The following is a 25,494-nucleotide window of genomic DNA, read 5'->3' as shown; positions in this document are numbered from 1 at the left end:
CTATTCCTGGTATACAAATTGTGCTGTCTATTCCTGGTATACAAATTGTGCTGTCTATTCCTGGTATACAAATTGTGTTATGTCTATTCCTGGTATACAAATTGTGCTGTCTATTCCTGGTATACAAATTGTGCTATGTCTATTCCTGGTATACAAATTGTGTTATGTCTATTCCTGGTATACAAATTGTGCTGTCTATTCCTGGTATACAAATTGTGCTGTCTATTCCTGGTATACAAATTGTGCTGTCTATTCCTGGTATACAAATTGTGTTATGTCTATTCCTGGTATACAAATTGTGCTGTCTATTCCCGGTATACAAATTGTGCTGTCTATTCCTGGTATACAAATTGTGCTGTGTCTATTCCTGGTATACATATTGTGCTGTCTATTCCTGGTATACAAATTGTGCTGTCTATTCCTGGTATACAAATTGTGCTGTCTATTCCTGGTATACAAATTGTGCTGTCTATTCCTGGTATACAAATTGTGTTATGTCTATTCCTGGTATACAAATTGTGCTGTCTATTCCTGGTATACAAATTTTGCTATGTCTATTCCCGGTATACAAATTGTGTTATGTCTATTCCTGGTATACAAATTGTGCTGTCTATTCCTGGTATACAAATTGTGCTGTCTATTCCTGGTATACAAATTGTGCTGTCTATTCCTGGTATACAAATTGTGTTATGTCTATTCCTGGTATACAAATTGTGCTGTCTATTCCCGGTATACAAATTGTGCTGTCTATTCCTGGTATACAAATTGTGCTGTGTCTATTCCTGGTATACATATTGTGCTGTCTATTCCTGGTATACAAAGTGTGCTGTCTGTTCCTGGTATACAAATTGTGCTGTCTATTCCTGGTATACAAATTGTGCTGTCTATTCCCGGTATACAAATTGTGCTGTCTATTCCTGGTATACAAATTGTTCTGTCTATTCCTGGTATACAAATTGTGCTGTCTATTCCCGGTATACAAATTGTGCTGTCTATTCCTGGTATACAAATTGTGCTATGTCTATTCCTGGTATACAAATTGTTCTGTCTATTCCTGGTATACAAATTGTGCTGTCTATTCCTGGTATACAAATTGTGCTGTCTATTCCTGGTATACAAATTGTGCTGTCTATTCCCGGTATACAAATTGTGTTATGTCTATTCCTGGTATACAAATTGTGCTGTCTATTCCTGGTATACAAATTGTGCTATGTCTATTCCTGGTATACAAATTGTGCTGTCTATTCCCGGTATACAAATTGTTCTGTCTATTCCTGGTGTACAAATTGTGCTGTCTATTCCCGGTAAACAAATTGTGTTATGTCTATTCCTGGTATTCAAATTGTTCTGTCTATTCCTGGTGTACAAATTGTGCTGTCTATTCCCGGTAAACAAATTGTGTTCTGTCTATTCCTGGTATACAAATTGTGTTCTGTCTATTCCTGGTATACAAATTGTTCTGTCTATTCCTGGTATACAAATTGCTCTGTCTATTCCTGGTATACAAATTGTGCTACGTCTATTCCTGGTATACAAATTGTGTTCTGTCTATTCCTGGTATACAAATTGTGTTCTGTCTATTCCTGGTATACAAATTGTTCTGTCTATTCCTGGTATACAAATTGTGCTGTCTATTCCTGGTATACAAATTGTTCTGTCTATTCCTGGTATACAAATTGTTCTGTCTATTCCTGGTATACAAATTGTGCTGTCTATTCCTGGTATACAAATTGTGCTGTGTCTATTCCTGGTATACATATTGTGCTGTCTATTCCTGGTATACAAATTGTGCTGTCTATTCCCGGTATACAAATTGTGCTGTCTATTCCTGGTATACAAATTGTGCTGTCTATTCCTGGTATACAAATTGTGCTGTCTATTCCTGGTATACAAATTGTGCTGTCTATTCCCGGTATACAAATTGTTCTGTCTATTCCTGGTATACAAATTGTGTTATGTCTATTCCTGGTATACAAATTGTGTTATGTCTATTCCTGGTATAAAAATTGTGCTGTGTCTATTCCTGGTATAAAAATTGTGCTATGTCTATTCCCGGTATACAAATTGTGCTGTCTATTCCTGGTATACAAATTGTGCTGTCTATTCCTGGTATACATATTGTGCTGTCTATTCCTGGTATACAAATTGTGCTGTCTATTCCCGGTATACAAATTGTGCTGTCTATTCCTGGTATACCAATTGTGCTGTCTATTCCTGGTATACATATTGTGCTGTCTATTCCTGGTATACATATTGTGCTGTCTATTCCTGGTATACAAATTGTGCTGTGTATTCCTGGTATACAAATTGTGTTATGTCTATTCCTGGTATACATATTGTGTTATATCTATTCCCGGTATACAAATTGTGCTGTCTATTCCCGGTATACAAATTGTGCTGTCTATTCCTGGTATACAAATTGTGTTCTGTCTATTCCTGGTATACATATTGTGCTGTCTATTCCTGGTATACAAATTGTGCTGTGTATTCCTGGTATACAAATTGTGCTGTCTATTCCTGGTATACAAATTGTGTTATGTCTATTCCTGGTATACAAATTGTGCTATGTCTGTTCCCGGTATACAAATTGTTCTGTCTATTCCTGGTATACAAATTGTGCTGTCTATTCCCGGTATACAAATTGTGCTGTCTATTCCTGGTATACAAATTGTGCTGTCTATTCCTGGTATACATATTGTGCTGTCTATTCCTGGTATACATATTGTGCTGTCTATTCCTGGTATACAAATTGTGCTGTGTATTCCTGGTATACAAATTGTGTTATGTCTATTCCTGGTATACATATTGTGTTATATCTATTCCCGGTATACAAATTGTGCTGTCTATTCCCGGTATACAAATTGTGCTGTCTATTCCTGGTATACAAATTGTGTTCTGTCTATTCCTGGTATACATATTGTGCTGTCTATTCCTGGTATACAAATTGTGCTGTGTATTCCTGGTATACAAATTGTGCTGTCTATTCCTGGTATACAAATTGTGCTATGTCTATTCCTGGTATACAAATTGTGCTATGTCTGTTCCCGGTATACAAATTGTTCTGTCTATTCCTGGTATACAAATTGTGCTGTCTATTCCTGGTATACATATTGTGCTGTCTATTCCTGGTATACAAATTGTGCTGTGTATTCCTGGTATACAAATTGTGTTGTCTATTCCTAGTATACAAATTGTGCTGTGTATTCCTGGTATACAAATTGTGCTGTCTATTCCTGGTATACAAATTGTGCTGTCTATTCCTGGTATACAAATTGTGCTGTCTATTCCTGGTATACATATTGTGTTATATCTATTCCTGGTATACAAATTGTGCTGTCTATTCCTGGTATACATATTGCTATGTCTGTTCCCGGTATACAAATTGTGTTATATCTATTCCTGGTGTACAAATTGTGCTGTCTATTCCTGGTATACAAATTGTGCTGTCTATTCCTGGTATACAAATTGTGCTGTGTATTCCTGGTATACAAATTGTGTTATGTCTATTCCTGGTATACAAATTGTGCTGTCTATTCCCGGTATACAAATTGTGCTGTCTATTCCTGGTATACAAATTGTGCTGTGTCTATTCCTGGTATACATATTGTGCTGTCTATTCCTGGTATACAAAGTGTGCTGTCTGTTCCTGGTATACAAATTGTGCTGTCTATTCCTGGTATACAAATTGTGCTGTCTATTCCTGGTATACATATTGTGTTATATCTATTCCTGGTATACAAATTTTGCTGTCTATTCCTGGTATACATATTGCTATGTCTGTTCCCGGTATACAAATTGTGTTATATCTATTCCTGGTGTACAAATTGTGCTGTCTATTCCTGGTATACAAATTGTGCTGTCTATTCCTGGTATACAAATTGTGCTGTGTATTCCTGGTATACAAATTGTGTTATGTCTATTCCTGGTATACAAATTGTGCTGTCTATTCCCGGTATACAAATTGTGCTGTCTATTCCTGGTATACAAATTGTGCTGTGTCTATTCCTGGTATACATATTGTGCTGTCTATTCCTGGTATACAAAGTGTGCTGTCTGTTCCTGGTATACAAATTGTGCTGTCTATTCCTGGTATACATATTGTGCTGTCTATTCCCGTATACAAATTGTGCTGTCTATTCCTGGTAAACAAATTGTACTGTCTATTCCTGGTATACAAATTGTGCTGTCTATTCCCGGTATACAAATTGCGCTGTCTATTCCCGGTATACAAATTGTGCTATGTCTTTTCCTGGTATACAAATTGTTCTGTCTTTTCCTGGTGTACAAATTGTGCTGTCTATTCCCGGTATACAAATTGTTCTGTCTATTCCTGGTATACAAATTGTGCTGTCTATTCCCGGTAAACAAATTGTGTTATGTCTATTCCTGGTATTCAAATTGTGCTGTCTATTCCTGGTATACAAATTGTGCTATGTCTATTCCTGGTATGCAAATTGTGCTGTCTATTCCCGGTATACAAATTGTTCTGTCTATTCCTGGTGTACAAATTGTGCTGTCTATTCCCGGTAAACAAATTGTGTTATGTCTATTCCTGGTATTCAAATTGTTCTGTCTATTCCTGGTGTACAAATTGTGCTGTCTATTCCCGGTAAACAAATTGTGTTCTGTCTATTCCTGGTATACAAATTGTGTTCTGTCTATTCCTGGTATACAAATTGTTCTGTCTATTCCTGGTATACAAATTGCTCTGTCTATTCCTGGTATACAAATTGTGTTATGTCTATTCCTGGTATACAAATTGTGTTCTGTCTATTCCTGGTATACAAATTGTGTTATGTCTATTCCTGGTATACAAATTGTTCTGTCTATTCCTGGTATACAAATTGTGCTGTCTATTCCTGGTATACAAATTGTTCTGTCTATTCCTGGTATACAAATTGTTCTGTCTATTCCTGGTATACATATTATGCTGTCTATTCCTGGTATACAAATTGTGCTGTGTCTATTCCTGGTATACATATTGTGCTGTCTATTCCTGGTATACAAATTGTGCTGTCTATTCCCGGTATACAAATTGTGCTGTCTATTCCTGGTATACAAATTGTGCTGTCTATTCCTGGTATACAAATTGTGCTGTCTATTCCTGGTATACAAATTGTGCTGTCTATTCCCGGTATACAAATTGTTCTGTCTATTCCTGGTATACAAATTGTGTTATGTCTATTCCTGGTATACAAATTGTGTTATGTCTATTCCTGGTATAAAAATTGTGCTGTGTCTATTCCTGGTATAAAAATTGTGCTATGTCTATTCCCGGTATACAAATTGTGCTGTCTATTCCCGGTATACAAATTGTGCTGTCTATTCCTGGTATACAAATTGTGTTATGTCTATTCCTGGTATACAAATTGTGCTATGTCTGTTCCCGGTATACAAATTGTTCTGTCTATTCCTGGTATACAAATTGTGCTGTCTATTCCTGGTATACATACTGTGCTGTCTATTCCTGGTATACAAATTGTGCTGTGTATTCCTGGTATACAAATTGTGTTGTCTATTCCTGGTATACAAATTGTGCTGTGTATTCCTGGTATACAAATTGTGCTGTCTATTCCTGGTATACAAATTGTGCTGTCTATTCCTGGTATACAAATTGTGCTGTCTATTCCTGGTATACATATTGTGTTATATCTATTCCTGGTATACAAATTGTGCTGTCTATTCCTGGTATACATATTGCTATGTCTGTTCCCGGTATACAAATTGTGTTATATCTATTCCTGGTGTACAAATTGTGCTGTCTATTCCTGGTATACAAATTGTGCTGTCTATTCCTGGTATACAAATTGTGCTGTGTATTCCTGGTATACAAATTGTGTTATGTCTATTCCTGGTATACAAATTGTGCTGTCTATTCCCGGTATACAAATTGTGCTGTCTATTCCTGGTATACAAATTGTGCTGTGTCTATTCCTGGTATACATATTGTGCTGTCTATTCCTGGTATACAAATTGTGCTGTGTATTCCTGGTATACATATTGTGCTGTCTATTCCTGGTATACATATTGTGCTGTCTATTCCTGGTATACATATTGTGCCATGACTATTTCTGGTAAACAAATCGTGCTTGTCAAATTAATTCCTTGTATACCAATACGGCTATGTCTATTCCTTGTATAACCATTGAGCTATATCTTTTCCTGGTATCAGATAATGTTTCTTTTGATTGTTATATTACCCTAATCAGATTCTTTAGGACATTACCCTAACATTTATCGTTTTGACTTTAGTTATTTTTAATTTGCTACTTATTTATTCATAACTTAATATGTTGAATCTTTTTAAGAATCAACATGACGTGGTTTAAAATATTTCTTTGAAATACGTTGTCACCATCCTTATTCTTTTGTAAAGAATGTGACTGATAACCGGGATTTGACCTAGATTTGTATGGCGCGGTTCGTCGATGAAGGAGAAGACACTTATTCTGCTGGAACACCTGGTCCTGTTCTCCTTGTACCTTTTCAAGGGTCTCCATACAAATGTATATTTATTGTTCATATCTATCTATTTTGTGTCAAGCTAAAATTGTGATCCAGAATGTTTACCTTAAGTTATTTCTATACTCTCTCTGTTGATACTTGACCCGTTTACATGAAAAGGAAAAGTAGGAAACACCAATAATTTTCATCAAATTTTTATTTTTGAAAATTTTTATGAAATAGTTGAATTAAGTATGACATTTTGTTCAGAACTGTAGGAATAAAAACATAGACAATATCAAACTGATGAAATCTATCACTATCCCAAATACAATACACAGGACACAAGGGGAATCGCTCAACACAGTATCACATTCACTGGATCTAGAACAATCCAAGCACTGTATTACAATGTACAAATCTCATATATAATCTCCAATACCATGAAGTATACAACATTTCACATGTTGAGGTGTAAGGACTGTATCAGGGGTTCCAGTGTATAAGACACGACGACTCCACAGGGCGACACCAGTCAGTAGGACAACACACCAACATGTGTGAAAAAATCACTTCTCTTGTGAGATTTAATCTTAACTTTATTAAAAATGCAAAATGATATACGAGAACTTGATTGCGATAGGAAAAACCATGATTTTGCTAGACAAATAGAATTATGATATACTAATCCATGGATCCAGTCGATCAAGAATGCCTTATTAAACTCTATGTGTGTGAATATCATTATATATAATTATATAATTTTCAACATCAATTACAACATGCTCCAGTTGATGAAAGAATCACAAAGTTAAAAGTAAACCCCATCCATCTTCCCTTGATTTATTAACTCCAAGATTGGTAAGTAATTATATCAATTACAATTTGTTCTCAATACTGATTTTCTATTTAATGCAGAATATTGACAATAATGTTACAAATCCATGGTAAAAGACACTGTCTTATAATAAAGCACTTCTAAACGAATTACAGAGGTGATATAATCAATCGGTATCAACAAAGCCATATTTACTGGTGTGTGATCCACCACTATCTATTCTGTTATCACACACATCATCAAAACAGTTATAACTGACAACAACAGCAGATTTGAAACTGTGAAAAAAAATCCACACTTTGGTAGAGATATCTTACCTCACGTATAAAAATTACAAAAGCTAAATACGTTAATGAAATTACAACGATGACTCGTCAGGAATGGTATTTACATTTACCAAGCTGTCGGTCCTTCCTTGTAACAATGGTATCCCCATGAATGCTTTAACTAGTTCTCAGAAACCATAACAAATACCTGGTTTGTATTTTTATATCGGAAGTTGTGTAACATTAGATATTTGTGTGAAAGAACTAGCTTCCTACTCTGACGATTTGTAATGATGTTCCATTAGAAATAATTCCACACAGTACATTCTGACAGCTGCTTGACAGTGTTTTTGGTATCACAAAGAGTTTCAATAAGAGTAACAAATAAAGATGTCATTAAAATCCTGAAAATCATCAGTCCATTCAACTTTTAGTGTTGTCCGACAAATTAATAAGCTGCAGATAGATATCAGATTCCAGAAATCTAGGGTAAGAGTCTTTTTCCATTAATGCTTGGATCCGTTTCTGGGCCTCAACAAAGGTTTCTCGCGAGGGTGCATCCAGGTTAGATATAGCCTGCATTCTTGTTTTGGAATCTAAGTTCACCTGAAAAACAAACATTCATTTATATTGTCAATCAAGTCAATCAGAATATTAAAAAGGAACAATAAAATTTGTGGTCTTTTTTTTTTACCCATTAAACAACGAGTTTGTTCTCTGTGACATATGAAATATTTTTCGGCATAGCTGTATAATATTCCTTTTTGCCCCGATTTAACACGACAGGTGGCGTTACTGGTCAAGATAAAGTACAAAAAACTGTATGTGATTGGTCAATGTAGCGTTAAATGCCAAATGCAGATATGCATTTAAAAAGAAACAAACTTAAGATATTGAATGCAAGCTGTATAAATGGATGTATCTTTTCTAATGACACATTAATAAAAATGTATTCCTGATTTAAATGCAGTCTTATTATCTCCAAAAATGATTCAAACTGATATAATTTTGTTATCCGTGCTGAAACGCATTAGTTTGTTAATTCATTTACCAGCAGTTTTACATTATAACCACCAGCATTAAAACTATGCCGTTCATATCTTGTAAAGATATTTCTTGTTATTTGTGAGAACTATATGGACGAGGGACAATTACAGTAATGTAATATTACGATATTACACATCTCCAGTCAAGGCACTACTTACCTCTTTAGGAGCCTGGAAAGCGACAAAATCGGAGTAAATTTTCTGTGCTTGCACCATCAGCTTACTGTCTTTACAGTTTTTATAATCCTGGCAAGCGATCCAGAACTCCAAATTTTCCTCACTAAATTCTGATCGGAGAAAGCCTTTGAACAATTCTACTCCACCTAAAAATAGAGCAACAACATAGTTCACACACTTTTTTTCCTTGTATTTAATTTTCTGTCAACACTAAATGACAAAAAAAAAAGAGAAAAAATAGATGAAAAGGAAAAAAAAACAACAAAAATAAACAGTTTTTGCAATAAAATCTTATATACATGAACATCTGTAACTTTAGAGCACTACAGGAGACCAGTTTAAACTTATTGAAAAAAGTCTCATTTTATATCACTTATGGTTCATTCATGTTAGATAACAGCCAGGCACTGTACTGCCATGAGGGGACACTTACATTTGTCGCCTAGCAACGTGTCGAATGACTGACTCCACTGTGAGGCCTGGTCTGACGATGGTCTGGCGTGAACTGACATCAGGCTACCCACTAAAGCTGTGTCTGTATTTCGGCGTCGTAAAAACTGGAATTTTCTCTTCATGTTCTTAGCTCTTAAATGACAAAGACTTGGTTTGAGAAACTTGCTTCAACTTAGATGTTTAAGAAAGTTATACGTTACCAAAGATATTAAATTGAAATGAAATCATTCAAAAATCCTAATTCCTTAATTTAAATCTTTTTTTTTGGTTTAACAAATATCTCAATTATGTTCTATTAAATTCATTCATTCATTCATTCATTCATTCATTCATTCTCATTAGTTTCATTCATTCAGCAGATTGCGTGAATTAAAACTTACATGTTACGAGATTTCGGTCTTGTTTGTGAGTTGTTGTTATTACTGGCAATGCCAAAGTCCTCTTTTGCCATCATAGCTGCATCTGCTGAACATGTTTTGTGAACTGGGCGACGTGGAAGGTTGGAATTGGCACTGTCAGCCTCGGCATCAACGTCTCCAAACAACTGTCTCTGATACATGGACAGGTCAGCTGCACGACTTTCAATCTGAACATGAGAAAGTAAAATTTGTGGTCAGGTGCTATATTGGAGTATTGATAGCATGTAATTTCAAACTATGGTTTATTTAATACAATGAGATGATAATGAATGTCTTTAAATTATATGTCATTTACATGTAATTATCTATATGAGAATCTTCATTACCATATATGGATACCAACGACCTGTAAATCATGACAGACTCTAATTTACTTGTATCTTAATGAGATTACCATGGCAACCAAAACATGTCTCCAGCATCAGTCTCATTATATACAGGTAAGTCCCATAATTACAGGAGTTACAGGAGGAAGCAGAAATTTACTGAGATGGGGAACATCTATTGCAATAATATTTTTTGATGTAAGTATTAGATACAGACAGAAGATAAAGAAGTAATTGAGGTGTAGGTAAAGGTATACATCTATTATTGTGTTAACCACACATAGTTACTGGTTAATGATATTGTGAACATACTGACGGCCACCTATTGAGTGGTCACCTGTTAATATGGCTCTTTTATTATCACACTTTAATGTCACTCTTTTGTTATCACCTGTTACTGTGACTATTTAGTTGTCACCTGTTACTGTGACTATTTAGTTGTCACTTAATTGTTACTGTGACTATTTAGTTGTCACTTAATTGTTACTGTGACTATTTAGTTGTCACTTAATTGTTACAGTGACTATTTAGTTGTCACATGTTACAGTGACTATTTAGTTGTCACTTAATTGTTACAGTGACTATTTAGTTGTCACATGTTACAGTGACTATTTAGTTGTCACTTGTTCCTATGACTATTTAGTTGTCACATGTTACTGTGACTATTTAGTTGTCACATGTTACTGTGACTATTTAGTTGTCACTTGTTACTGTGACTATTTAGTTGTCACTTGTTCCTATGACTATTTAGTTGTCACTTGTTACTGTGACTATTTAGTTGTCTCATGTTACTGTGACTATTTGGTTGTCACATGTTACTGTGACTATTTAGTTGTCACTTAATTGTTACAGTGACTATTTAGTTGTCACTTAATTGTTACTGTGACTATTTAGTTGTCACATGTTACTGTGACTATTTAGTTGTCACATGTTACTGTGACTATTTAGTTGTCACATGTTACTGTGACTATTTAGTTGTCACTTAATTGTTACAGTGACTATTTAGTTGTCTCCCATTACTGTGACTATTTTGTTGTCACTTGTTACAGTGACTATTTAGTTGTCTCCCATTACTGTGACTATTTTGTTGTCACCTTTAAATGTGACTATTTTTCGGCAGAGCCGTTTCATTTTCTTTTGGCCCCGGATATGACGCGACAGGTGGCGTTACTGGTCAAGATGAAGTATGTGATTGGTCAATGTAGCGGTAAATGCAAAACGCAGATATGCAGTTAAAAACGGAACAAAGATAAGATTGAATGCAAGCTGAATAAGTAGATTATCTTTTTAAATGACACATTAATAAAATCATATTCCTGATTCAAATGCAGTCTTATTATTACCAAAAATGATTCAAACTGATATAATTTTGTTAATCGTGCTAAAACGCTTTGGTTCGTTGATTTATTTCACCATCAGTTTTACATTGTAATCACCAGCATTAAAACTATATTGTTTATCTTTTTTAAAGATGTTTCTTGTTTCACTTGGTACTGTTGGTATTTGGTAAAATATGGAAAGCTGAGATTTACCGGAATTGTACCTAAAAATACTCACAGACTTTTGGATTACAATCTTCATAGATGTCAAAGATTGAAATAATTTTTTAACTCTATCCTGTAACAGTTGCTGATACATTATTATTAATATTATTAATACTTTATTATTACTTTATATTTATTAAGATATATCTACGTCAGAGTTTTATGATTCTAAAAGATCTTTCTTTTATATAATTCTTTTTGACTCGATGAATTAAAGGTTTTATATCACAGCTAACTATACTATCAATATAAGACTGCAAACATATTACTCATAATTCTGACAAATTTTGAGATGTCACATTTATCTTAGACAGGAAATGTTATCAGTTTTGAAGGGCTTACAGTTCTAATCCACAACAAATAGAAAAGTGATCTGCCTTGCAACCGGAAGATTTCCATATGTATTTTACAAAACCTCCATTTCATTATACCCTAGATATGGTAAACAATTTCCTAGAATAATCCAATCTACTTGGAGCCTTAAAGTGGAAACGCTACCACTGTCTGTGTTCCCTTTCTATCTGGAGGCGAAGATGTTTATTTTTTCATTGATGGAAGCTATTTCTGGTAGCTTGATCAATAATTGACAAGTAAACACGGCCCAAATATAGCATATGTTTCTAAAGATAGCACTGATGTTGTCTCATATAGCCTGGAATAAATTGTATAAACAGTCTGCTACAATTTAACAGTGACTATATCTCTATCATGTTTCTATGGGTATCTAGGATTCGTAAGAAATATAATTATGTACTAAGAATAAACTGAGGATCATTCCTGAAATCAAGATTGACAGATTTACGGGAATATTCAGAGACTGCAAATAAATAATTTGTTTTAGAAAATAGAAAGAGTGTAAAAACATAAAGGGAATATTTTGAAATCACAAATGTAGGAATCAACGATCGGACAGTTTCAAATGGAGAATAATATTAATTAGGATAGGAAGGTAATCATATTTTATTGCTTAATTTGGAAACTGTACTCTGAACCCAATATCAAACACCTTAAAAGAAAAAAAATATATTTAACCTATACATGTTAGGGTAGATATATATGCTGATAAGTTTTATTCAGAAATATTAAACCTAATACAACAATAACCGAAAGCTGGTTTAAAGCCCTTAACAAGCAGATTTAAATTTTTTTTTTTTTTTTTTTATGAGTTCAGATAAAATCGTAACATTATATAAATGCTAATATGTTTTAACTGTTATAGCTATAGCAATAGTACTATATTCAGAGGGACACAAGACACTGTGAACGAGTAATGTTTGATGGAGGTGGGAATGACATATACATGTATAGTTAAGCTTGTCGATACTTTGTGTATCAGTTTAACATAAATTTATTCTTCATATTTGTATATAACACAACCCTGTAAATGTTATCTAAGTATCTGTTTTACTTTGGTAAAAAGTTTCCATGTTTGAATTTTCAAAAAATATCTGTCCCCTAAAATTTTGACTTTTTTTTTATATATCAACAAGATTCAGCCCTAAAATGCATATAAGAAACTTACCGTATCTTTTTCTGGAGATACCTCTTCTGTACGATGTAGGAATAGAGCGTGGACTGGTATATCCTGCTCGCATCCAGCACTCTGACTCCGGCGCAAGGGGCGTGTTATCATGCGGCGAAACCGGCGCCTTTTCGATTCCTTTACTGCCTGTGTGTCTTTGTCCTTTTTAACATATTTTTGTCCATAAAGTGCGGATGATTTGTTTCCCTGTGTCAGTGTTGACTCTTGATCAGAATCCTCCGGTGTGGAATCACCATGAAATAAGACTTTGGAATCACGAAGCCCTGATGACGTACTGTCAAAAGATATTTCTTTGACATCTAGCCCCTCATCATCATTTGAACCAAATGAAATCTCCACAGCCTCGTCAATATCGGTGGAGTTTGTCCCAGATGAGACGCTCTTTCCATTGCGTCTCTGTAAAATGTGTTTCCGCCAGCTTTTACGAGGATTGTTTACTGCTTCACATATATGTTTCTCCTGTTTCTCAGCAATTTCTGGAGCAGATCGTCGAACACTATGAGTATCCCTCCCTGACGATTGTGATGATTCTAATTTCATTTTTCCTAATTTGTCAAGGGCCGACACGTCAATGGATTGTGAACGATCAACAGTTCCCTTTGGGTGTGTGAGTTGCCGGACAAATTCGTCCAGGTCTTCGTTGAGTTGTTTTGTTATTGGTGATGTTGGTTCTTCCAAATGCACACCCTGTCAACAGAGAAGTAAGCAAATCAATACAGGAACCCAGCATATATAGTGTGGTTGGAACATGGCAGGGAAAGCCCCAACACTTGTCCGTGTTCACTGGCAACGCTTAATAAAATCGCTCACAGCTAGCACTCGTTAAATTTCCAAGGAACTGAAATTACAAAACAGCTAGTTTTGCTACTGATGGATCAACTGGCAGACACACCCATTAAAGCAATACTGTCTGATTGCCAATGAAACACTATCTGCTTCATGTTTTACATCGGATAACTTGTTTATGAAAATGAAATAAACTTACACAATATCAATTGCAGTAACAAGATATCATTGAGGTCTCTGAAATGTCAAAGCTTTTAATGCTAATTAATCCTACATATCTCATATGACATCCCTACTATACCAAAACAAGTAGAATATATCAATGACCGGTTAATAACACAGTGGGAATACATGCTAGGGTTTCTCTGGTGGAAATTAACAATCAATGCTACTCTGTGACATGAATTAGTCTGTGTTAAAATGATGACGGTTGTCATCTAGTGTTACTTTAGTGACAAATGTCAGCCAGTGTTACTATAGTGACAGTTGTCAGGAAGTATTACAATGGTAACAGTTAATTGTCATCTCATTTTACTATGGTGACAGTTGTCAGCCAGTGTTACTATAGTGACAGTTGTCAGGAAGTATTACAATGGTAACAGTTGTCAGCCAGTGTTACTATAGTGACAGTTGTCAGGAAGTATTACAATGGTAACAGTTGTCAGCCAGTGCTACTATAGTGACAGTTGTCAGCCAGTCACTACTATAGTGACAGTTGTCAGCCAGTCACTACTATAGTGACAATTGTCAGCCAGTCACTACTATAGTGACAGTTGTCAGCCAGTCACTACTATAGTGACAGTTGTCAGCCAGTCACTACTATAGTGACAGTTGTCAGCCAGTCACTACTATAGTGACAGTTGTCAGCCAGTCACTACTATAGTAACAGTTGTATATTGTAATACATAAAAACCCTTATCCCAATGTAATTCCATCTGGATGTGAACTTGAATTCTAGTGAATAAAAAATGTACCTTTACATTTGGATAGATCACACTTTTGATATATATGTCACATGTCTGTTTTATCAGATTGATAAAAAAGCTAATGAAATCACAGTCACTATTAAGGTATAGTTCGGAATGAACTATCAAATTCAATATTCAAACAAACCTTGTCAGTTGGAAACGATCAGTGACTTATATATATATAGTTACATAAAGTGATTTCAGTACTTCAAAACCATTACTATCACTAGTACATCATTAACTTCTCATTATGAGGTATAAACATCATTAATGTACTAGATTTCATGAATATATTACTTAATTACCTTGCATGAAAGACACATCCATATGTTATTCATCCCTGAGAAGTTGGTCATTAGTTTGAATTTCATTTAAAAGTTTATGTATCAATGATTCCTAACTTCAAGAATGTTAAGGATTGAAAACAAAGCAAAACAGTTCCTCGCTTTTCACTGTTGCCAGATTTCTTCTGTTTGAGGAATAAAGACAAATATTTACATCGAAATTAAAACATCCAGAAATATGACACAAATATCCACCACAAAGCTGATTCCGTTGTGACCTGTTTTTTGGAGGCTGTGTACCTCTGAACATCCCATAGAAGTCTACATGTCAGCCACACTGACTGCGGTTCTGACACTGACTGCGGTTCTGGGTGAGTATCACTTGTGTTATGTTGATTGTTCTCGTTAGTACAGAAGAATTTGAAGTTGTGTATAGTAAAAGTGAAGAACTTCCTGAGGACACCGGATGCTAATCTGATTTGAGAAAGTAGCAAGGGCATATATAGGATAGTTTGTGAATGTACACAAGGAGTGTGTGTGCATGTAAAAATCTACACATAATCAATTATTTCAATCTGAATTATGATATTGTGCTTGAGTGATTTTAAATTCAGTTAAAAGTATAGATGAAAGTTTTTTGTTGAAAATAACAGACTTTCAAAAAAATCACAATGTAATATGAACATAATCATTCACGAGAAGCTTTAAAGTACGGGGACTTCCGCTAATCATTTTAACAAAATCACATTCTTCTAAGATTCATATCAAATCTGATAAAAAAAAAGATATATTGGTTAATAATAGAGTAGTGGCAAGACTGCATATAGATACTGTCACCAAATAATCAGTGAAACCCACAGCAACAGTCGTCACCCCATCCTGTTTAGATTTTCAAAATACAATGTACAAATTAAAAAAGAAAGATTTCTATAAAATAATTCTTTTGAAATATAATAAAAGGTTTTAAAACAACTATATACTGTTCCTTACCTTTCGTATTGGCCCGATTTGCACAGCTCAGTGTGTAATTGTTGTTGTGAGAAGCACATGTGAAAGGCCTACATATAGAACAACATTGATACTCCCGATGTCGTCACAAACATAATATTGACAGAATCAACGGGTTGATTATGTCAGAGAGAAATCATAGGACTGGCCAATGGAATACTTGGAAAAATGTCATCATGAATACTTGATAGGATTTCCTCATTATCAGCTGTCATGCCTTATATGGAAGTAGGTACATTACTCTATAGGAGCTGTTTGTGTTGGGAGATCACCTGTTTATAACATCGTCATCAGTGCCTTTGGGTATGGAACCGATAACTGATGTGACATAATAGCGGATAGAAGTCTGCTGACGTGTTTTTTGTTTGTTTTAGCCACAACTAATGCATTACAAATACACAATCGTCGTAAAGCCCAGCCAACCAATTCACTTGAAACATAGTCACCACACCAATTTTCAGATTAATCAACAAATCTGTTATCAATAAATTACTGTAAATTAGTGAGAATACTACAATGTATATTCATGTTTGGTTAGTTTAACGAGGGATTTCAATCATTATTTCTGTGTTAATTATCAAAGAAGGCAAAGTTTCTTCAGACATTGTTCTTTTTGTGACAATTACATAATTTTTAAGAGGTTTAAAAACCCTCTGACATTATACAACAAAGCTATATTTTGATGGTCCATATGAGGATACTGACTAACAGTATGGTATTAGTCTGTCACCCAACAAGTTGTTATTGTTGTTGTTACTGGAGTACAAAAGAGTAATCCCAAAACAAAACACACCCACAATGTTTACCGGATACTACAATACACTAAACAGATGATAGACATGTTTACTTGTTAAAATAATAATATTGTTTACAACAGGAGATATGATATATTTTCAATCAAATTTTCAGTGTTCTTAATGATACATTTCCACATCATTAGTGTTCTATTACTGCTAACAACAGATTTAACATGTTTACATTCACTCATATGACAAATAGATTCAGCTTTCAAATTTTCTTACTAAATAAATAAAAATTCTTTTTCTGGATTCGGAGGAAAATTTTCACTGGCCTTTATAATTAGACATACACAATTAGTAGAAACTGTGAATTGCTCATATCTAACTGAAACCCTGTGACATAATAGAAATTAAAAAAGATAGAAATATTTTGTTCTATATATGTCCCTGATTATATATAAGATGAAAAATATCATTAACTTTGACAACTCTCATTTTTGCTGATTGAATTCTGTTTTCACATCTTATATTGCTTTAAAGAAATGGAAAAAAATAGCTAATTAAAATTCTACATACAATATTTAAAAGAAATTCAGCTTGATTATGGCCATAGATCTTGGTTATCAATGTAAATCTTTATAAATATACATTTCTCAGGTGGTCTATATCTTTCCTGATTTATAAAAGTGAGGAACTCATAAGAAACTCCAATCTCATGTGTAAATCGGAAACACTATTGAAGGTCTCTTGTAAATCAATGTATTTTTTTTAGCTCTTCAAAATTAATTGAAATACATGTATAAACGAATATAATCTGGGAGGCAGGAAGCCATTACGCGCGCTACAATGAAAACATTGCGTAAATCCCGGCAAAATGAAAACAAGATGAGAGGTTTGTTGTTGGATCTTTTTACCCATGCTATATATGTCAAATGTAATACCGAGGACATCAACAGATCAATTTCACTTATCCTAGGTTTGTATCATAGCAGATAAAACGGCAAGATTAATTAATCTTGTAAGAATGATTTGTAAATATTGGGAGGGAGTAATGGCTGCACTCCTTAGCTCCTACGTCAGAGTTGTACTACACCAATAAAATGGTGGGGCTTCCAGGGTATAAAATACATCTCTATAAACTGAATACAAGTGTCCAGATTTAGCCATCTGATCCATACAACTTGTGTTTGTAAACTCTGAGGAATTCTATCAATGAAAGTAGATCTGTCATGGAAGTTCCATTGACATCAGACACGATGACGTCTGTTCTCCCCTAAACTAGTTAAGTATTTAACCAATATTATTTAATGAAACCATCCATTAGGAAATTTCTGATATCAGAAAATGGACTTGTAGGCGTGACACAAACTTTTCCAAGCGGTTCATTGCATCCATTAGGGCAGCACTTCGTTAAGAAAAATTGTGGTAATTTTAGAGAGGGAGCGACAATAAATTACATTATCAGGTGGTCAAAAAACATTGGTTCAGGAGGACATGTTCCTTTTATAGTCTCCAGCACATTTTGAAATAACGACAATCATTAACAGATTACTCCATGGGCAGTTCTGACCTTTCCGGAGATAGACACTTGGGAAATTATATTAATTACTGGTCAATGAATATCTGCTTGCATGGATACACATTTGGCCACTAAAGATCCTGAAATATTTCACTACTGTTCATTCAATCTTCGTTTGACCTTTCAGTGATTCATGAATTAGATTGTCAGCACAAATCTGCTTACTATACTAAATCTAGTATTGATGCGAGCTGATGCTTTATTCAACATTTTTACTCTGAACATTTTTTGGATGAAGAGCTTCATCAGTGCACTGAAATCAAGGGTAAGGGGGCACATAATTATCTGTAGATTGGGAGGTGGAACTGGTAATATCATGGTACAGCCACACATAATTATCTGTAGATTGGGAGGTGGAACTGGTAATATCATGGTACAACCACACATAATTATCTGTAGATTGGGAGCTGGAACTGGTAATATCATGGTACAGCCACACATAATTATCTGTAGATTGGGAGCTGGAACTGGTAATATCACGGTACAGCCACACATAATTATCTGTAGATTGGGAGCTGGAACTGGTAATATCACGGTACAGCCACACATAATTATCTGTAGATTGGGAGCTGGAACTGGTAATATCACGGTACAGCCACACATAATTATCTGTAGATTGGGAGGTGGAACTGGTAATATCACGGTACAGCCACACATAATTATCTGTAGATTGGGAGGTGGAACTGGTAATATCACGGTACAGCCACACATAATTATCTGTAGATTGGGAGGTGGAACTGGTAATATCATGGTACAGCCACACATAATTATCTGTAGATTGGGAGGTGGAACTGGTAATATCACGGTACAGCCACACATAATTATCTGTAGATTGGGAGGTGGAACTGGTAATATCACGGTACAGCCACACATAATTATCTGTAGATTGGGAGGTGGAACTGGTAATATCACGGTACAGCCACACATAATTATCTGTAGATTGGGAGGTGGAACTGGTAATATCACGGTACAGCCACACATAATTATCTGTAGATTGGGAGCTGGAACTGGTAATATCACGGTACAGCCACACATAATTATCTGTAGATTGGGAGCTGGAACTGGTAATATCACGGTACAGCCACACATAATTATCTGTAGATTGGGAGGTGGAACTGGTAATATCATGGTACAGCCACACATAATTATCTGTAGATTGGGAGGTGGAACTGGTAATATCATGGTACAGCCACACATAATTATCTGTAGATTGGGAGGTGGAACTGGTAATATCATGGTACAGCCACACACAATTATCTGTAGATTGGGAGGTGGAACTGGTAATATCATGGTACAGCCACACACAATTATCTGTAGATTGGGAGGTGGAACTGGTAATATCATGGTACAGCCACACATAATTATCTGTAGATTGGGAGGTGGAACTGGTAATATCATGGTACAGCCACACACAATTATCTGTAGATTGGGAGGTGGAACTGGTAATATCATGGTACAGCCACACAGAATTATCTGTAGATTGGGAAGTGGAACTGGTAATATCATGGTACAGCCACACATAATTATCTGTAGATTGGGAGGTGGAACTGGTAATATCATGGTACAGCCACACATAATTATCTGTAGATTGGGAGGTGGAACTGGTAATATCATGGTACAGCCACACATAATTATCTGTAGATTGGGAGGTGGAACTGGTAATATCATGGTACAGCCACACATAATTATCTGTAGATTGGGAGGTGGAACTGGTAATATCATGGTACAGCCACACATAATTATCTGTAGATTGGGAGCTGGAACTGGTAATATCATGGTACAGCCACACATAATTATCTGTAGATTGGAAGGTGGAACTGGTAATATCATGGTACAGCCACATACAATTGGCTATCATAAACCATATTCATCCATGAAGAATATTATCAAAAATAAATTTGTTTATTATAATATGTATGTCAGGCTGACATTCAGTGGGACACTGATTTTGTTCTTGACCTTCAAAGCAAAGATAAAATAGATCAGTTTCATAATAGCTACTTTGGATATTCATGAAAGGAACATCCAATTCCGAAATTCCAAGTTTGTGAATGGAAGCAGAAAATGACCATCCCAATGGGCTGAGAAGTGTTTTGATCAATGGCAGCAAGCTGGAGGATAGTTAATGACTAGATGACATTAACTAGCTGATAGAAGGCTATACAGAGGCAGTACAAAGATGAATGGAGCAGAAATCATTAGCTTTCAGGCATACAATGTGCATCAACAGTATGTATGTGATGACTGGTGAGTTTTGTAATCACCATGGGAGCTGCTAATGAGAAACCTTAGTTGTGTGTAATAAAGGGTTCCCATGGCAGTGGATTACAACCTGTAACTGTAAATATATATATATATACATACATGTTTCTATATTTGCCACTCAGTTCTATAAAAATCAATACACGTCCATCACCTAGCTGTTAACATCATTTGATAAATCAAATGTCTTTAAACATCATTTAACAAATTCTTCCTCTGAAAACATCATTTCACCTCAGTCCTGCCACACCTATATTTATTATATCATTAATACCAAATGTTGATAATGTCATTTAAGTTGAAAGCCTATATCTATATATAAATTTCTATAATCGTTGGAAGTTTGATAAGGGAGTTACATGAGTTCTAAATTTGGAGTCTTTGAAAAGAACATCCTGACAAATGAATGGCCTTAATATATTTTCAGCTGCATATTCTGTTGGACTAATTGTGTGTATAAATTATGAACAATGAAGTCTTTTACTGATTATTTATGTCTAAATGCAGGATAAAATTTGAGTCTTCCTTCCTCAATAGGAGAGTTAATATTGGAAAGAAATGTATCAGTCATCTATAGATGTTCAATTAAATATTCACCTACAGCAAATGTCACCACATCGGAAGTCTGTTACATTACACCCAGAATATCTGTATATAAATGTCACCACATCGGATGTCTGTTACATTATTAAATGTCACCACATCGGATGTCTGTTACATTACACTCAGAACATCTGTATATAAATGTCACCACATCGGATGTCTGTTACATTTCACCCAATATCTGTATATAAATGTCACCACATCGGAAGTCTGTTACATTTCACCCAATATCTGTATATAAATGTCACCACATCGGATGTCTGTTACATTTCACCCAATATCTGTATATAAATGTCACCACATCGGATGTCTGTTACATTACACTCAGAATATCTGTATATAAATGTCACCACATCGGATGTCTGTTACATTACATCCAATATCTGTATATAAATGTCACCACATCGGATGTCTGTTACATTATTAAATGTCACCAAATCGGATGTCTGTTACATTTCACCCAATATCTGTATATAAATGTCACCACATCGGATGTCTGTTACATTTCACCCAATATCTGTATATAAATGTCACCACATCGGATGTCTGTTACATTTCATCCAACATCTGTATATAAATGTCACCACATCGGATGTCTGTTACATTTCACCCAATATCTGTATATAAATGTCACCACATCGGATGTCTGTTACATTACACTCAGAATATCTGTATATAAATGTCACCACATCGGATGTCTGTTACATTTCACCCAATATCTGTATATAAATGTCACCACATCGGATGTCTGTTACATTTCATCCAATATCTGTATATAAATGTCACCACATCGGATGTCTGTTACATTACACTCAGAATATCTGTATATAAATGTCACCACATCGGATGTCTGTTACATTTCACCCAATATCTGTATATAAATGTCACCACATCGGATGTCTGTTACATTACACTCAGAATATCTGTATATAAATGTCACCACATCGGATGTCTGTTACATTTCACCCAATATCTGTATATAAATGTCACCACATCGGATGTCTGTTACATTACACTCAGAATATCTGTATATAAATGCCACCACATCGGATGTCTGTTACATTTCACCCAATATCTGTATATAAATGTCACCACATCGCCTGTCTGTTACATTTCATCCAATATCTGTATATAAATGTCACCACATCAGATGTCTGTTACATTTCACCCAATATCTGTATATAAATGTCACCACATCGGATGTCTGTTACATTACACTCAGAATATCTGTATATAAATGTCACCACATCGGATGTCTGTTACATTTCACCCAATATCTGTATATAAATGTCACCACATCGGATGTCTGTTACATTACACTCAGAACATCTGTATATAAATGTCACCACATCGGATGTCTGTTACATTTCACCCAATATCTGTATATAAATGTCACCACATCGGATGTCTGTTACATTTCATCCAATATCTGTATATAAATGTCACCACATCGGATGTCTGTTACATTACACTCAGAATATCTGTATATAAATGTCACCACATCGGATGTCTGTTACATTTCACCCAATATCTGTATATAAATGTCACCACATCGGATGTCTGTTACATTATTAAATGTCACCACATCGGATGTCTGTTACATTACACTCAGAACATCTGTATATAAATGTCACCACATCGGATGTCTGTTACATTTCACCCAATATCTGTATATAAATGTCACCACATCGGAAGTCTGTTACATTTCACCCAATATCTGTATATAAATGTCACCACATCGGATGTCTGTTACATTTCACCCAATATCTGTATATAAATGTCACCACATCGGATGTCTGTTACATTACACTCAGAATATCTGTATACAAGAGATCCCAGAGGGATCTTGGCGCCCACCATTGAATGTTCTTCATAGGTTCCATGTCAGATTGATTTTTTCTCTACTTTTCTCTTCTTCTAAGTCTTACTAATCTGTGTAAACTCAGAAGAAACCTCTAGTACTTTTCAAACAAGGGAAACCTATATATAAAATTTAAGATTTAGGCACCAAGGGGAACCTATATATATGGAATTTGAGAAAGATTCCTTCAGTGCTTTCTGAGAAATAGTGATAACAAACTTCAATTGTCAAAATCCAAGATGGCTGCTTGTCGGCCATGTTGTTTTCCGATTGGTCTCAAAATGCAATATGCATAACTAGGCACCTGGGGGAACCTACATATGAAATTTCAGGAAGATCCCTTCATTAGTTTCTTAGTAATAGTGTTAACCAGTTTCAATTTTCGAAATCCAAGATGGCTGCCTGTCGGCCATGTTGTTTTCTGATCGGTCCCAAAATGCAATATGCATAACTAGGCACCAAGGGGAACCTACATATGAAATTGGAGAAAGATCCAATCAAAACTTTCTCAGAAATAGCGATAACAAACTTCTATGGTCAAAATCCAAGATGGCTGCCTGTCGGCCATGTTGTTTTCCGATCAGTCCCAAAATGCGATATGCATTACTAAGCACCAAGGGGAACCTACATATGAAATTTGAGAAAGATCCCTTCAGTACTTTCTCAGAAATGGCAATAACAAACTTTAATGGTCAAAATCCAAGATGGCTGCCTGTCGGCCATGTTGTTTTCCGATTGGTCTCAAAATGCTATATGCATAACTAAGCACCAAGGGGAACCTACATAACAAATATGAAAAAGATCCCCTTAGTACTTTCACAGAAATAGCGATAACAAACTTCAATTGTCAAAATCCAAGATGGCTGCCTGTCGGCCATGTTGTTTTCAGATCGGTCTCAAAATGCAATATGCATAACTAGGCACTAAGGGGAACCTACATATGAAATTTGAGAAAGATCCCTTCAGTGCTTTCTTAGAAATAGCGATAACAAACTTCAATGGTCAAAATTCAAGATGGCTGCCCGTCGGCCATGTTGTTTTCCGATCGGTCCCAAAATGCAATATGCATAACTAGGCACCAAGGGAAACTAACATATGAAATTTGAGAAAGATCCCTTCAGTACTTTCTCAGAAATAGCGATAACAAACTTCAATGGTCAAAATCCAAGATGGCTGCCCGTCGGCCATGTTGTTTTCCGATCGGTCCCAAAATGCAATATGCATAACTAGGCACCAAGGGAAACCCACATATCAAATTTGAGAAAGATCCCTTCAGTACTTTCTTAGAAATAGCGATAACAAACTTCAATTGTCAAAATCCAAGATGGCTGCCTGTCGGCCATGTTGTTTTCCGATCGGTCCCAAAATGCAATATGCATAACTAGGCACCAAGGGGAACCTACATATGAAATTTGAGAAAGATCCCTTCAGCTCTTTCTCAGAAATAGCGATAACAAACTTCAATGGTCAAAATCCAAGATGGCTGCCTGTCGGCCATGTTGTTTTCCGATCGGTCCCAAAATACAATATGCATAACTAGGCACCAAGGGGAACCTACATATGAAATTTGAGAAAGATCCCTTCAGTACTTTCTGAGGATTAGCGATAACAAGAATTGTTTACGGACGGACGGACGGACGGACGGACGGAGGGAGGGACGGACGGACGGACGGACGACGGACCACGGACGCAGGGCGATTTGAATAGCCCACCATCTGATGATGGTGGGCTAATAAATGTCACCACATCGGATGTCTGTTACATTACATCCAATATCTGTATATAAATGTCACCACATCGGATGTCTGTTACATTATTAAATGTCACCACATCGGATGTCTGTTACATTTCACCCAATATCTGTATATAAATGTCACCACATCGGATGTCTGTTACATTTCACCCAATATCTGTATATAAATGTCACCACATCGGATGTCTGTTACATTTCATCCAACATCTGTATATAAATGTCACCACATCGGATGTCTGTTACATTTCACCCAATATCTGTATATAAATGTCACCACATCGGATGTCTGTTACATTTCATCCAATATCTGTATATAAATGTCACCACATCGGATGTCTGTTACATTACACTCAGAATATCTGTATATAAATGTCACCACATCGGATGTCTGTTACATTTCACCCAATATCTGTATATAAATGTCACCACATCGGATGTCTGTTACATTACACTCAGAATATCTGTATATAAATGTCACCACATCGGATGTCTGTTACATTTCACCCAATATCTGTATATAAATGTCACCACATCGGATGTCTGTTACATTACACTCAGAATATCTGTATATAAATGTCACCACATCGGATGTCT

General features: G+C 35.4%; 1 protein-coding gene across 5 annotated transcripts in view; it reads right to left on the bottom strand.

The window, feature by feature from the left end:
* Positions 1 to 6,643: 6,643 nt before the first annotated feature.
* Positions 6,644 to 25,494, bottom strand: part of LOC117318148 — a 60,857-nt gene continuing 42,006 nt past the window's right edge. For 2 of the 5 annotated variants that reach the window (XM_033873182.1, XM_033873198.1), the window contains 5 exons: positions 13,036 to 13,743; positions 9,605 to 9,810; positions 9,205 to 9,356; positions 8,754 to 8,917; positions 6,644 to 8,154 (listed from right to left, as the gene is read on the bottom strand). In XM_033873182.1, the coding sequence (XP_033729073.1) occupies positions 7,972 to 8,154; positions 8,754 to 8,917; positions 9,205 to 9,356; positions 9,605 to 9,810; positions 13,036 to 13,743 (1,413 nt within the window). In that variant the 3' untranslated portion in view covers positions 6,644 to 7,971. The other 3 variants (XM_033873190.1, XM_033873167.1, XM_033873174.1) reach the window with 3 other exon arrangements.

The sequence above is a fragment of the Pecten maximus genome, chromosome 2 (assembly GCF_902652985.1).
Source record: "Pecten maximus chromosome 2, xPecMax1.1, whole genome shotgun sequence".
Taxonomy (NCBI): Eukaryota; Metazoa; Mollusca; class Bivalvia; order Pectinida; family Pectinidae; genus Pecten; species Pecten maximus.
The sequence above is the reverse complement of the archived record's forward strand: the minus strand, read 5'-3'. Positions and strand labels throughout refer to the sequence as shown.